Genomic DNA, 15,476 nt, shown 5'->3' with positions numbered 1-15,476 from the left:
ACGTTCACACCTCAGCTGTCTCATTTTTCATACGCCCCCACCACCTGCTCGATCTCAAATGCCACACTCAAAACAAAACCAGAAGACTCTACGCAACCTCACACTTTTTTATAAGATTTGCAACATAATCTTTCATATATCCATGTCTATGCAACCATATATATATTTGTCCTCATTTTGCACCCTCACGTGAAGACCAAACTCTGGAGAAGCTGTGTCTCGAACACTCTTGTGAATTTTGAAGTTGGACACGTCAGTTTTGTCACCTGTTGACACTAGTCGCCTTGCATGTAATGCGTATAGACAAATGTCCATGCATGCTCAGCCTTGAGCTTCTATAAATGCGTGAACCCTTTATGCCATTTTTCCATGGAAGATCAATTTAGAGTGTCATAGTTCAATAGCAAGCAAGTTAGCAAATCATGGTGATCCATATCAAACCTAGGCTTCCTCTGTTCTTGTTCCTTTCACTTCTTTTTCTTGCTTTCTCTGTGTCTTTCACTCTTGGTCAAGATAGAGAACAGCACTGTCAAAAACAGTGTCAAGACTTTAAGAGGCCTATAATTCATTCTGAGTGTATCTACCAATGCAGGATGTGGGGGCCCTGGTCGCTTCCTCCGGCGGAAAGTTCTAATCATCACAAGCAGCAGCAGCAACATGAGCAGGAGCAGCAATGTAAGCAGCGTTGCCAATCGCAGCACGGCCATAGGCAGCAGCAGCAGCAATGTCAGCAAGAGTGTTATGAGCAAATTAGGCAACAGAGAGAGCGCGAGGAAATGCAGCAAATGTGCCAGCAGAGTTGTGAGATGCAGGGGAGCGGTGGCCAGCAGCAACAGAGGCAACAGTGCCAAAGACAGTGTGAGCAGCAAGTCGAACAACTCAAGCAGTGCCAGCTACGGTGCCAGATGCAAGGACAAGGCCAACAACAAGAGCAATGCCAAAGAACGTGCAGGCAGGAACTTGAAGACCAGCAACGAAGGCAACAACAAGAACAAGGACCTGGCGGAGGGGACAACAAACTAGAGGATGAGACACTAAATGGTGAGCCCAGAAGGCGATTCGAGCAGTGCATGCAGGGTTGCGAGAGACAACAGCAGGGTCAGGGAGAACAAGAGCAATGCCCACGACAGTGCAGGGAACAATTTGACAAGGAGAAAAGCCAGTACCAGCAGTGCAAGCAGAGTTGCGAAAAGTCATCACAGCATGATGATGAAAAGCGCCAATGCAAACAACAGTGCAAACAACAGATAAGTCTGCAGCAGGGAGGAGGTAACCAAGAAGAAGATGATGATGCACTAAATGGCTCGGGCTATGGTGGTGCCAAAGAGCGATTCGAGCAGTGCAAGCTGAGTTGTCAGAGTCAACAAGGTCAGGGACAACAAGAGCGATGCCCAAAACAGTGCAAGCAACAATTTGAACATGAGAAACATCAGTACAAGCAGTGCAAGCGGGGTTGCGAAAACCAAGCACGTGATGATTTTCAAAAAGAACAATGCAAACAACAGTGCACACAACAGATGAGTCAGCAGTATGGTCAGCAGCAGGAAGGAAGCACAGGAGGAGGTGGTCTGAACCAACAACAAGAGGAGGAGGGGCAGATGGGGAGTCAGGGTCAGAGCCAGAGCCAGAGCAACAACCCCTACTACTTTCCATCACACAGGTTTCAGCCAAGGTTCCAGTCTAATGAAGGTGGGCTTTATGTGCTTGAGAGGTTCACCCAGAGACAGAGTGAGGTTCTTCGCGGCATTAAGAACTACCGCTTGGCCATCTTTGAGGCAAAGCCTAACACTTTTGTTCTCCCACACCATTGTGATGCTGAAGCAATTTACGTTGTTCTGAGCGGTGAGTTAGTCCTCTACTTCTTGTTATATGCAATTATATTATTAGCAACTGACATGAGTTTTTGTTGCTTAATTTGAAATTACAGGACAATGTACTTGTACCCTTTTGATGCAAGACAGAAAGGAGTCCTTCAACATGGAACACGGAGATGTGATTAGAGTTCCTGCAGGGGCTACTACCTACTTAGTTAACAATAACAGTGATGAGACTCTTCGAATTGCAAAGCTCCTTCAGCCTGTTAACAATCCTGGCCGATTTGAGGTAACCAATCGTCACCTCACTTCATCATTTGGTATATGTTTTTATTTTTATTTTGATGAGCTATTAATTTTACCCATAATCCCAATTACATTTTCCCACAGCAACTTCAAGTTTGTTTTTCTTTTCTTTATAAATATTTTGAGTAGGTAATTTCTAACATTGCTTTATCATTCTGCAGGAATTCTTCCCTGCCGGTTCCAGAAATCCTGAGTCATACTTCAGCGTTTTCAGCAATGACATTCTTGAATCTGCCTTTAATGTAAGCTCAATTCCCAAGTTTCTTTCTTTACTCTTGATTTGTTTTTATTTGTTCACACTAATTAATTAGGCTCCAATTAACTATTATCAATTATTTGATCAGACCCCAAGAGAGCAGCTAGAGCATGGCTTTAAGCAGGGCCAGCAGCAGCAGGGCCAAGGCATAGTCATGAGAGCCCCGAGAGAGCAACTCCAGGCACTGAGTCAGGCCGCCTCATCCAGGCGTAGAGGAGACCGTCAGTCTCAGGGTCCATTCAATCTGAGACAACAAAGACCTGTGCACTCTAACAACTATGGCCAGTTCTTTGAGGCTCGGCCGGAGGAGTTCAATCAGCTCCAGGACATGGATGCCTCAGTCAGTTGCATTGAGATCAACCAAGTAATGCAACATTTGATCAGAAAATAAATGTTCTAAATCCCATATGCATTCCATATACATGTCTGAATATAATTTTTCATATTAATCTGGAGCTACAAATAGCATGTGTATTTGTTGTCGAGGGAGAGCTTGTGGCTGATAATTTTTTTGTTTTTTTTAACTTCAATTTTCTTGTGCAGCAAGCTATGATGGTGCCACACTTCAATTCAAAAGCAACACACTTGATTATGGTTGTGGAAGGAAACGGACTTGTTGAAATGGCCTGCCCATACTTGGCAAGCCAAAGCCAAGAAATTATGGGACAGCAAGAGCAGCAGGGAGAACCGAGTGGAAGGTACATGAAGGTCACCGCTCAGCTATCACGTGGTGATGTTTTTGTGATCCCGGCTGGTCATCCTGTTGCCCTTGTTGCCCAAAATCAGAGCCTCCGAATCCTGGGATTTGGACTCAATGCCCAAAACAACAAGAGGAACTTCCTTGCAGGTAATTAATTAAGTCAGAGACATTGCTTAATTAGCTGATGATCAATTTTTTAAATATAAATTATGTGGGTTTGTATATATGTATATGTACTGTGCTTTTTTACACATGCAGGGCAAGAGGACAACATAATAATGCACATGGACAGAGAGGCTAGGCAGCTGGCATTTGGGCCAGAGATGGAACAAATTTTCAGCAAGCAGCAGCAATCTTACTTTGTGCCAACACAGCAGGGAAGAAGCAGAAACCAACACTTGTCTTCAATTTTGGAGTTTGCTGGCGTAATCTAAGCACTAATAATAGTTAGTATGTGTGCGTAAAAAATAAAAAAAAGTTAGTGCTTGAACTAAGAAGAGAGAGGTTTAGTGCTTGAACTAAGAACAGAGAGGGTAGTATACCAAGCCGCGCGATGTAATAAAAGTTTGTATCTAGATATAGCAGTACTAGACTACCGGTGGTAGGCTGTGCTAGGGTTTTCGGGTAGAGCTCATGTAGAGTGAGCTTTTTGAGTGTGAAAAGGCAAAAGAGCTCTAGTTCTGTGCCATATAAATGAATAAATAAATGAAGTTATTTCTCTTTGTGCTTATTATTCACTCTTTAAGCCTTTAGGGATTTCCATTCTCATATGAGATAATCAACAGATTCTATCAAACAGACCCTTTGGTGTTTTCATTTTTTAAATACAAGCCTAAATAATGCATAGAGTCCACATCAAATACCACATATATTTAACAAAATAGAAATACCACATATATTTAACAAAATAGAAAGTTTCATATAATAAATGGCTTCATTCATTCTCTTAATAGCGAGCGAGGTTTTTTTTAGGATTAACGTCACTTTAGTCCCTGTAGGTTTAGTGTCAGTATCGAAATGGGCCCCAAGGTTTGAGTTTTATCAATTTCGTACCCAACATTTCGAAATATTATCAATTTACACCAGCCGTTACATTGACCGTCAAAGTCAGACGTTAAATGCTGACGTGGCAGTCGTGGGACCCACATCATAACCAAATAGCTGTTAGAAAGCGACGTCACGATGGGCAATTTCGGAAGAAAAAAATCGAAGGAAACGAAGAGTTCGCTTACCTGGGCTGGAAAAATCGAACCAACTCAGTTTCTGATTTGTGTTCGTGTTTTCGAGAGCAAAGGAGCGAGGAAAAAAGTGAAGGGAAACTGACGAAGAAGATCCGATTGGCTGGGCGAAATGGATGAAGAGGCGCCGATGTGTTGGTGCGGAAAGGCTGCTACAATTCGAACCTCTTGGACAGATTCGAATCCTGGGAGGCGATTTTCCATGTGTGCAGCCAAGGTACGTGAGACTAAGAGGGGTTTTAAGGGTTGTGAATTTTGGGCATGGTTTGATCCGGCCATGTGTGCACGGTCGAAGGCAGTGATTCCTGGGCTTTTAAAATCGCGGAATAAGCTGGAGAAGTCAATGGCAATGGCAAGACAAAGAGAAAAGGTCGTTTGGGTGTTGTTGGTGGCTTCGTGGGTTCTATTTGCAAGCATCATTTTGGGAGGGATGTGTGGATATGGAGTAAACAAAAAGAGGAGCTTGGAATTAGCTTCTGCCATTGAATGAATGTATTGTTAGTAGCAGTTTGTAATGGTTTAATTGTTATGTAAGGGTTTAAGGGTTTAGGGTGTTAGGATTAAGGGTTATGGGGTAAGGCTTAAGGGCTTATGGGGTAGGATTAAGGGTTATGGGGTAAGGTTTAATTGTTATGTAGCAGTTTAATTGCCGACTTTTTTGTAACTTGATGAAGTGAATGGAATGGCAAAAATAATGTAACAGGGAAGTTAGAAAATATTTATCACCTGGAATAATGAAGTGAATGACCAAAATAATGAAGCAAAGTGGCAACCCAAAAACTCAGAAAATTCTGCATTCAAAATGGCTCAAAATAACCAGATAATAACACTGCATATCGTACATATTTCATGTCCATTCAAATTCATTCCAAAATGGCAGTTTCAGTGGATGTATTTGCATTCACAGTGGTTGAGGCTTATGTGAATGTAATTACATCCATCAAAATAAGTCAGCACTTAGTTATACATGACCAATTGTTCAAAAACAAAAACCTCCTAATCACAAACTGCCAGTCTAACAATAAAACGTGAATCATCAAATAGCTTTTTCAGTGAGCTTCAATGTACAACATTTGATCCTGCAGTTGAAACAGAAGTTGATGCATGAGGAAGCAAAGTTGAGGCTGGTTGTGCTTCAGAAGTGGCATGTCCTTTCTTAGTTGGTTTTGGCTTCCCTTTTTGCACACGCCTTGGAGGCTTGGATCTTTGCTTTAGGGTGCTTGGATCACCAGCTAGAGTGGATGCGTCAGATGGAGTGGTCTACAACATAAAAACTACATCAGTTTGCAACAAACGCTTAGGGTTATTAAATTGAAAAAGATTGAGTTGCTATAACTGGGTATTTTCAGTACCCCTCTTCCTCTTAGTTGCAGGTTTAGCTTTTGGGGGAAGATTCCTATGGCAAGTCCTCTTATTGTGCCCTTTTTTACCACATTGCCCACATTTGAGAGAGTCCTGTGTGTTAGGAATGCGAGACAATGCAGTTTCAGATTGGTTTCTTGATGCTCTCATCTTCATCTTGCCCTTGTGCTCTTCCTGTTCTTTGGTTCTACATTTTCTTGGCCTTCCAGGCTGTGTAGAGTAAGACGGAGGAAGACATGGTGGAAAGTCACTCTTATCCCACATATCCATCCCATTCATAGGCAGTATGAGATTCTCATATGTCTTCAAGTAAGTTGATTTCAAATAGCAGTCATCCACAAAATCCATGACATTAAGACCCCCTTTATAATTTATGGCTGCAATAGCATGAACACAAGGCCATCCCTGCAAATCCCAAGCTCTACAAGAACAAGTTCTCAATTCCAAGTCCACAATATATTGTGCATGGCCACCAGCTGACACTTGGAATTTACCTCCACCTGACCACATTGCCACACAAGCACCTGCCTTGGCTTTATTTCCCTCCACCTTCTTAAATATCCTTGGGCAGATAGGCTTGTTCCATGTCAGCATTTTGTCCCTTCTTGCTTGTATTCTCCTCATCAGCATACATCTAATATACTCAAACATTGACAGAATTGGTCTATCCCTACATTCCAATATGGTAGCATTGAAGGACTCGCAAAGATTATTCAACAACATGTCACACTTCAAATGAGTGTTGAAGTGTGACTTGGACCAATGCCTTGGAGGTTTATCTGGAGTGGTTAGCCATTCATATGCATCCTTTGACAGTTTTTTCAGGTCTTCCATGGCCCTTGTAAAGTGGGGGACAGTGGTTGCATATGATGCTTCCCAAAACTTGTCTCTGAGGCTTTTTGCTTTGAAAAGCACCCTATAGTTGGAAAACAGGTGTCTTGCACAGAACCGGTGGTCACAATTAGGGACCACTTGCTCAAAAGCAAGTACTAAACCTTTTTGTTTGTCGGATATAAAGGTGAAGCCAAATTGATTCACAATCTCACAATCCTTAACCAATAGCTCCAGAAACCAAATCCAAGATTCCTTGCACTCTGATTCCACAACTGCATAAGCAATTACCCAGGTTTCATTATTGGCATCTACACCCACAGCAGTTAACAGTTGCCCTGCATAAACACTCTTCAAAAAGCACCCATCTAAACCTATAATAGGCCTGCACCCAGCTTTGAAGCCTTCCTTAGCAGCTCCTAAACAAACATACAACCTTTGAAACTTTGGTTGCCCCACTTGTTGTTGGAAATCACACTTAACCATTGCTGTGGTTCCTGGGTTAGTCTTCCTTAATTCCTCACAGTAATCCCAAACTCTTGAATATTGTTCATTGAAACTGCCCTCAATCAGCTTTAGTGCCTTATATTTTGCCCTATACACTTGTTGTCTTGACACCCCTGTATTATAATCCTTCTCAACAGTCTCCTTGAATGACTTCACTGGCCACTGGGGATTGGACTTCAAACTGTGAACATATTTCTTGCTTATCCATGTTGACTTCACAGTAGGGTTCTCCCATAGCTGTGTACATGTGTGCTCACCTACATATGTCTTCACTTGCAATGTGTTCTCATGTTGCATTTTTGAAGCATATATCATCCACTCACAATCTGGGTCCCCACAAACTGCCTTCAGCTTCAAAGCCTCATTCCTAATAAACACTACATCCCTATTCTGCAAGATGGAGTACTCTCTGACAGCTGCCCTAAACACCTTACAATCACTAAACAACAGCCCAATCTCAAACTTTGGATCTGCCATGTCAGTTGCAGCATTGAACTCTGGCCAATTCTTATCAACTTCCTCATCAGAATTATACTTGGCATAATCCCTGCACTCAGAATCGTCAGAATCCAATTCAACATCTGTAGGCCAATCAGGAGCAGCCTCATTCCCAGTTTCTTTAGCCCCTGTCCATTCAGTTTGGTCATCCACCCATTCATAAAAAAAAACATCATCTTCATCTTCATCTTCACTGAAGTTCTTGGGAATCATATAATCTGAGTCCTCACTATCAGAAGCATCATCATCCAAGCCTTCAAAGTTTGCAGCATTTGCCAAACTTCTTCCACTTCTCAACATCATGGAATCCCTTTGAAACTCGGTCCTGTAGCCATCAACCCTTCCTTCCACAACTTTGTCTTTATGGTGAACAGTCTTTGTCCTCCTCAAACTGCCACTTCTTTTTTTACCAAATGCACGCTTCACCCTATGTGACATGTCATCAACCTTGCCTTTGCCTTTATCAGAACAACCTTGACTTGGCTTTTCTTTGCCCTTGTCAGAATTCTCCTCATTATTCACAGTGACATTTTCTTTGCCTTGTTTAGAAGCTTCATCAATCAAGCCATCTTCATTCAAGCCATCTTCATTCAACCCTTCTTCATTCAACTCTTTGCCTTCTCCACATGCTTCTTCATTCAACCCTTCTTCATTCAACTCTTCTATTACAACACTTGTTTTTTTCACCTTTTGCACCTGGGATACTCCCCCACCCACTGGAACAATGGCACCACAATTGTCATCAAGCTCTTGAATCACTACCCCACTGTTGGTCCCAAATTCATCATCCAAATTTATAAATATGTTTGAACCCACTTGACTGTAAAACTGCTCTTGAGTGCATGCCAAGACATGTTCTAGGAATATATTTATCACCCTAGTGTCAGGCACAAATACTAGCATGTCTAAGACATCTGTATCTTCACTCAGCTTAACTAGGCCACCATCAAAACTATCACCTTGAATACTGTACCAGTAGTTAATCAAACCTTCGTGCCCTAACTCCTTGACCATGGCATCTATCTCAGTCATTGACATTCTATCTTTATCACAATAATCAAACCAATCCACAGACCCATTCACATAATAGTTACCTCTTATTTCACCATTGTGGTACATTTGAATAGAAAATCCTGCCTCATCCCCTGCAGGTCGAAAACCACACATGAATTTTACCAATTTGACCCAAAACAAAATACATGTACTCCTGTTTACAAATACAAATACAAATACACATACAAATACAAATACAAATACAAATACAGATATACAAATGCAGATATACAAACACACAAATACAAACACACATATACAAATGCATGTTTCTATGTCAGTACACACATATACAAAAGGTAAGATTCCCAGTGGTTGTAGGACCACATACAAAAGCCAATGTTTACTTCCGCATACCACCTACCATTCACACGATTCCATCTACCAATTAAATAGACACAGTGATACCGACACCTAACTTGAAACTCACAATCCATTATAAAAGCCAAACTTTCAGTCGACACCAAACTCGAAACTGACTCTATTTGAAACTTTCACTCGAAAACATCATCTGCCAATAACCTTACAACAGTAAGCCATACGTACCATAGAAAGGTTCTCCATATCCTTCCGGACGAAGTCCCCAACTCATATTCTTCAGATCTTTTCGGAAACCTCCGTTTCAGTATGATTTTTGCAGTCTATTTCAAATTTTTGCACTCCAAAACACGAACAAACCCTCAAAACCTCTCCAACCTCTCCTCTATGTCTGTCTCAGTACGAACTCAACTCAGAAACTGAGTTGGTTCAATTTTTCCAACTCAGGTAATCGAACTCTTCCTTGGAACGCGTGCCAACTCTTCGTTTCCTTCGATTTTTTTCTTCCGAAATTGCCTATCGTGACGTCGCTTTCTAACAGCTATTTGGTTATGATGTGGGTCCCACGACTGCCACGTCAGCATTTAACGTCTGACTTTGACGGTCAATGTAACGGCTGGTGTAAATTGGTAATATTTCGAAATGTTGGGTACGAAATTGATCAAACTCAAACCTTGAGGCCCATTTCGATACTGACACTAAACCTCCGGGGACTAAAGTGAAGTTAATCCTTTTTTTTTAATAAAAATTCGCCCTTGTTAAGAGCAACTCCACCCCTTAGGGCAAAGTCTAAGGCAAGGGCAAGCAAGGGCAGACACTATTCACGTGAATAGTGTCAGCCTTGCCATTTGTGGTTCCACCCACAAGGGCAAAGTCTAGAGCAAGTCTAGGGCAATTACTATTCATTGTACTTTATTTCCTATTTTTTTATACTTTAAATCATTAATTTTGATAATCTTTTGTAATTAAATTTTCGGATAAGATTTTCGGATGAGAATCTCGGTTGCCACGTGTCTTATTCCAGATAAAATTTTCGGATATTCATTAATAAAAATTATAATCTCAGATTTCCGATAAAATTTTCACCCTCTAAAATTATGCCACGTGTCCCATGTCAGATAAGATTTTCAGATATTTTTAAAAAATTATAATCTCATATTTCAGATAAGATTTTCATCCTCTAAAATTGTGCCACGTGTCCCATGTCTGATAAGAATTTCAGATATTTTTTTACAAATAGTGATCTCAGATTTCAGATAAGATTTTCACCCTCTAAAATTGTGCCACGTGTCATCTCTATCTTCTGAATCCCTCTATAAAACTACACCATCAACACCACTCCTCTCACACCATCTCTGATATTTTCCTTCATTTCTCAGATTATACTCTCAATGTCAAACTTCAGGAGGGTGTTGGAGAGGCAACAGAAAGAATGGGAAGAAATCCGGCGTAGACGTGAGGAAGAAGATCGAGACGCCGATGAAGAAGAGGAAGAAATGCTTGTAGCAGCGACGGTGTGTATGATGAATCAATCAAGCCAACACCATCGTCGTCGTGCCCCGAATGTGGATAGACGCAGAGAGTCTCGGGGTAAGAATCTCTTGGAGGATTATTTTATCCCAAATTCGTTATATCCAGTTTCTAAGTTTCGAGAGAGATATAGAATGCAGCCACATTTGTTCCAAAAAATCATGCATGATATTTGTAATTACGACACATACTTCATTCAAAAGCATGATGCTGTTGGAGTTTTGGGTCTTATCCCGGAGCAAAAACTTATAGCTGCTTTGCGGATGCTTGCTTATGGGGCATCCGCAGAGCAGGTGGATGAGATTGCAAGGATGAGAAAATCTACTATCCTAGAGTGCTTGGTGAGATTCTGTGATACAGTGGAAAATTTGTACACGAAAGGAGTACCTTCGCAAACCCACTCCGAGGGACCTGCAAAGGCTTCTACAAAAAGGCGAGGCTCGAGGTTTCCCAGGAATGATCGGAAGCATCGATTGCATGCATTGGCAGTGGAAGAATTGTCCTACTGCGTGGCAAGGAGAGTATGGGAATCGGAAGGGCCAAAAAAGTATCATTTTGGAGGCTGTAGCTTCATTCGACACTTGGGTTTGGCATGCCTTTTTCGGGGTTGCCGGATTTCAGAATGACCTCAATGTCCTTGGTCAATCCCCGGTGTTCGACGAGGTATTGCGAGGTCATTCCCCCCAGGTCACATACCAAATCAACAATACCGTATATTCTGGTGCGTACTACCTTGCCGATGGAATTTATCCTAGGTGGACGACATTCGTGAAAACAATTCCGAATCCCCGATCTGAGAAGAAAAAAAGCTTTGCTGCCTTTCAAGAAGGCTACAGGAAAGACGTGGAAAGGTGTTTCGGTATCTTGCAAGCTCGTTGGGCAATTATTAGGGGTGCTGCTCGGATGCTAGATGAGGAGGTGCTGCGGAGTATTATGATGACTTGCATCATCCTCCACAACATGATTATGGAGGATGAGTATGACTACGATGCTCCAGAGGTGTTTGAACCTGATCCTATGAACACGGCGTTGACAAGAATATATGAAAGGCCAATGGGACCAAATGGACTACCAATGGAGCCCGAACCGTTACTTCGGGATGGTCGATTCAACAACCCCATGATTGATCGTTATCAAGAAATGAAATCTTCATATGTTCACGAAAGACGTCAAGTTGACTTGATCGAGCACTTGTGGCAGATGAAAGGCAATCACAATGGATGAAGGCTAGATTCGTGCTTTGTTTGGAATTATGCTTTGTTTTTTAATTATGCTTTGTTTTTGTGTGTGGTGTTTTTTGGAATTATTGCGAGGTCTTTTTTATTATTATGCTTTTATGTATGGTTTGTTTTGTGTGTTGTTTGCAATAAATGAAGGTTTGTTTTTAATTAATCTTTGTGAGGAATGCTCAAATGTTTTTAATAAATAGTCCAATTATAGAATGCTTTTTTGATTGAATAAAAAAGAAACAATACAACAAATTAAAGGATAATACAACAATTTAAAAAAAATACAATTATAAAAAATACAACAATACAATCTAATGGTTTTCATCATTTAGCCAATCCGTATTGCTAGGTCCGTCATCATGAAAAAGTTTTCTTCTCATCACATCCCTTCGTTTATGCTTCCAATAGGCCTTTGTTTCAGGAGACATATGGCGAGTATCCATGGCCATGATTTTCATCTCTCTCTCATCGTCGTCTTTTTCTTTTGCATGTTGCTTTTCAATTGCAAAGGCTTCCAATCGTGTCTTGTCCGCTTCATCTCTCTTTAAGTCTCTCTCATATCTTAGAGAGTTGTTCTTAGCTATTTGCTCGAATATTTGAACACAATCAATGTTCGAAGTGCCCCCTCTCTTGGCCTTTGCCGCCTTTCTCCCAATAGGTCTCGGCGGACGTGGGAGTGGTGACTCCGTTTCCATTGAGGAGTCCAATGGCGAATCGGTTAATGGCGATTCGTGGAGCGGCGTCTCATGCAACACAACCGGGGGTGCGGTAAGAATAATTTTGAATCTGGAACAATCCTTGACAATTTCCCAACATTGGAAATGCACAAAACTTTTTTTCCCTTGCCCCATGGCACCGAACCACATTTGTGGTTGTATGATCTATTCAAAATAAATAATTGGAAGTGCATTAAAAAAATATACAATGCAAGAAATTATAAACTATTTTGAAATGCAAGAATAAAATTGATTATGTAAATAAATATAGACAAATTGAAAATGCAAAAACAAAAATAAAGATTATGCATGAAATTATAAACTATTTTGAAATGCAAGAATAAAATTGATTATGTAAATAAATAAAGCCAATTAGGAAATGCAAAAATAAAATAAACATTGTGCAACAAAAAGAAATAGAATATGCAATAAAAAAAAGTTACATTAAATTGATTAAAATGGCAATTAAAAATATTTTACCTCATCGGAAAGATTTTGACCGCTCCGAATGTTCTCCTTTGCTTTTGTCAAGGCATTTCTCCATTTCCCTAACTCTTTGTTTAGAAGTTTCCATCTACTAGACAAAGCCATTTCGGTTTGAATGGAACCCGATCTTTGACAAAATTCTCCATGAATTTTGCTCCACATATGATGGAACTTCATCTCATTGCCCGTGATAGGGTCATGACTAACGTTCACCCAAGACTCGCACAACGCAATATCTTCCTGGGTTGACCACGAGCCTCCGATTTCGACAGAAGATGCCATTTGTTTATTTTATACAAATGAAAAGTAGTACAAAAATGTGAGTGGATAGTAAAAAATATTGGAAGGAGAAGAGTTTGTATGAAATTGGTGTGGAAAGTGGAAAATATGAGTAGAGAGTAAAAAATATTGGAAGGAGATGAGTTTGTATGGAGAATTGGTGTGGAAAATGAATAATGTGAGTGGAGAGTAGAAAATATTGTATGGAGAAGAAATTGTATGAAGATTTGGTGTTGAAAGTAGATAAAATGGTTAGGTATTTATAGGGAAAAAATACATACTTTTTTGGTATTTTTTTAAAAAAAATTTCAGAATTTTTTCGGATTTTTTTAAAATTTTTTTGGCCAAAAAAATGAGAACCGTAGGATTTCTGGAAAAAAACCAATCGGAGCCACCCGGTGTTGACACGTGGCAGGTTACCGTTGGACACTGAGTTGGATGACGTCAGCGCTGACGTCATCCAACTCGTGCTCGAGCCCAGTCTGATTTCGCCCTTGGGCCTGCCCGGGCTCGTGGGACCCGCACCTTGCCCGGGCTTCTCCTTCTGCGCTGGAGCTGGTCTGGCTTCTCTCGGGCTGCCTTTGGCCCGGTTTGTTGGCTGCGCTGGGCTTGCTCTAAGGATGAGGTTTTTTTGGTAAAATTTCACCCTGTTAAGGAAGAGAGGAAGGAGATTTTTCATACACATTATTGTGGTTTGAATTTGAGATCATTATAGCATGGATTTTTCGTATATATTATTGCGGTTTGAATATGATATCATTATAGCATAGACTTTTCATACACATTATTATGGTTTGAATTGAATCTGAGATCATTATAGCATAGACGCAAGAGTGCAAGAAATGCAAACAATTTTGTAGAAATAAAATAAAATGGGAATTGAAATAGCAAGGGACATTAAAGAGATAAATTTGTATACAATAGGAGATGGAAATTGAAAAGTAAAGTAACGAGTATCATCAGAGTTGAATATCGGAACAGCATCGGCAGCATTGTGCAGAGCAAATGAAGCAACCAGAGCAATACAGCAAGTAACGTTGTGGAAGGCAAAGATATTATGGTCAACAACAACAAGAAGGCCAAGGGACGTGCAGTCAGCAATTCGAAGAGCAATTTTATATATTCCATTGCTACGAGGAAAAGTATGCCCTACGTAGAAAATGCTTACACAACTATTGCACTTTGATTTTGGCTTTAACCACACGATGTTTCCAAATGATATCAACCAAAAAGATAAATGAACAGAAAGTAACAAGAATTTTGTTGAAATTGAAACTGAGATAACATTGGACATTAGAGATACTTGCACAAAATACGATGGAAACTAAATATTCATTTATAAAAAAAAAAAGGAAGAGGAAAGTAAATAAAACTTGCACATATATACGGCTATTGATATTATTCCTTATCAACCCTGTCGTCCAATCATTACACGTGAATAAACTATACAATGTGGCCGTATTACTGTACCATTCTCAAATTTCTCACTCAAGAATGCTATAATTTTTAGCTTCTTGATTCTAGACGTGATATTGGCCATAATTGAATATTGTGGAGCATGATTGCATTTATGATCGATATTTCCGTCTTCATAATAATCACCATGAGAAGCATGAGACAATTGCCGTTCAATTTCTCCTCACCTCATCATTATTTAGCTTAATGAAGTAATATCTTTTAGAATCTAAGACAATCATCACGAGACAATTGTTTTCCAGACAATTTTCTAACCAAATCAAGTTATAAATTAAGGGCAGTTAGATTTTCATCCATAAATAATATTGTTTTTTCTTTTTATTTTGAATACCTATAATAGTGTTCATTTTAATTTTATTTCCTTTTTTTAATGAGAAATTTAATCCTTTTAATTTGGCCTGAGTGTAGATTTGGGATCTGAATCCTCTGTTTAGATTTTCTCTATCAGGACCTGCTTGACTTTTATTCTTCACATACCACCTCATTTAAATCTCATTCAAAGACTGAAAACATGATACATATTTTCCCTTTCACTTCTCCATATTAGCTGCAGCAAACCAAATTCCTTTTCTCATTTCTCCCGAACCTTTTAACTCTTCTTCCCTTTCAATAATGTTGTACTTTTCTCCATACTTTTTAGATGACCACACATATGAATCTACGATTTGGATTGAAAAATTCTTTAATAAATTCTTTATTATTACAAAAATGAACAAAAAGAGTATTACTTATTATGCGTGCAAAATTGAGGTCACAATTATTAAAGGACGGATTGACAAGTATTGTATGAATCTCTTCAGCCATGAATCAAACATTTCGAAATGAAGGTTCCGGTGGAACTACAAATAATCCAAATAAAAGCCTTACTCCACGATTT

The 15,476-nt window shown here is 40.0% G+C and overlaps 2 protein-coding genes across 2 annotated transcripts; one reads left to right on the top strand and one right to left on the bottom strand.

The window, feature by feature from the left end:
- LOC18788156 (vicilin GC72-A) lies at positions 371–3,794 on the top strand. Its single transcript, XM_020563294.1, has 6 exons — positions 371–1,842; positions 1,928–2,103; positions 2,282–2,362; positions 2,465–2,740; positions 2,920–3,223; positions 3,335–3,794. The coding sequence occupies exons 1-6, from the start codon at positions 423–425 to the stop codon at positions 3,508–3,510; spliced, it is 2,433 nt and encodes an 810-aa protein (XP_020418883.1). The 5' UTR covers positions 371–422; the 3' UTR covers positions 3,511–3,794.
- LOC18790135 lies at positions 5,374–9,260 on the bottom strand. Its single transcript, XM_020554440.1, has 3 exons — positions 9,112–9,260; positions 5,650–8,657; positions 5,374–5,574 (listed from the first exon to the last, which is right to left on the bottom strand). The coding sequence occupies exons 1-3, from the start codon at positions 9,155–9,157 to the stop codon at positions 5,374–5,376; spliced, it is 3,255 nt and encodes a 1,084-aa protein (XP_020410029.1). The 5' UTR covers positions 9,158–9,260.

The sequence above is a fragment of the Prunus persica genome, chromosome G1, assembly GCF_000346465.2.
Source record: "Prunus persica cultivar Lovell chromosome G1, Prunus_persica_NCBIv2, whole genome shotgun sequence".
Taxonomy (NCBI): Eukaryota; Viridiplantae; Streptophyta; class Magnoliopsida; order Rosales; family Rosaceae; genus Prunus; species Prunus persica.
This window is presented reverse-complemented; position numbering and strand designations above follow the sequence as displayed.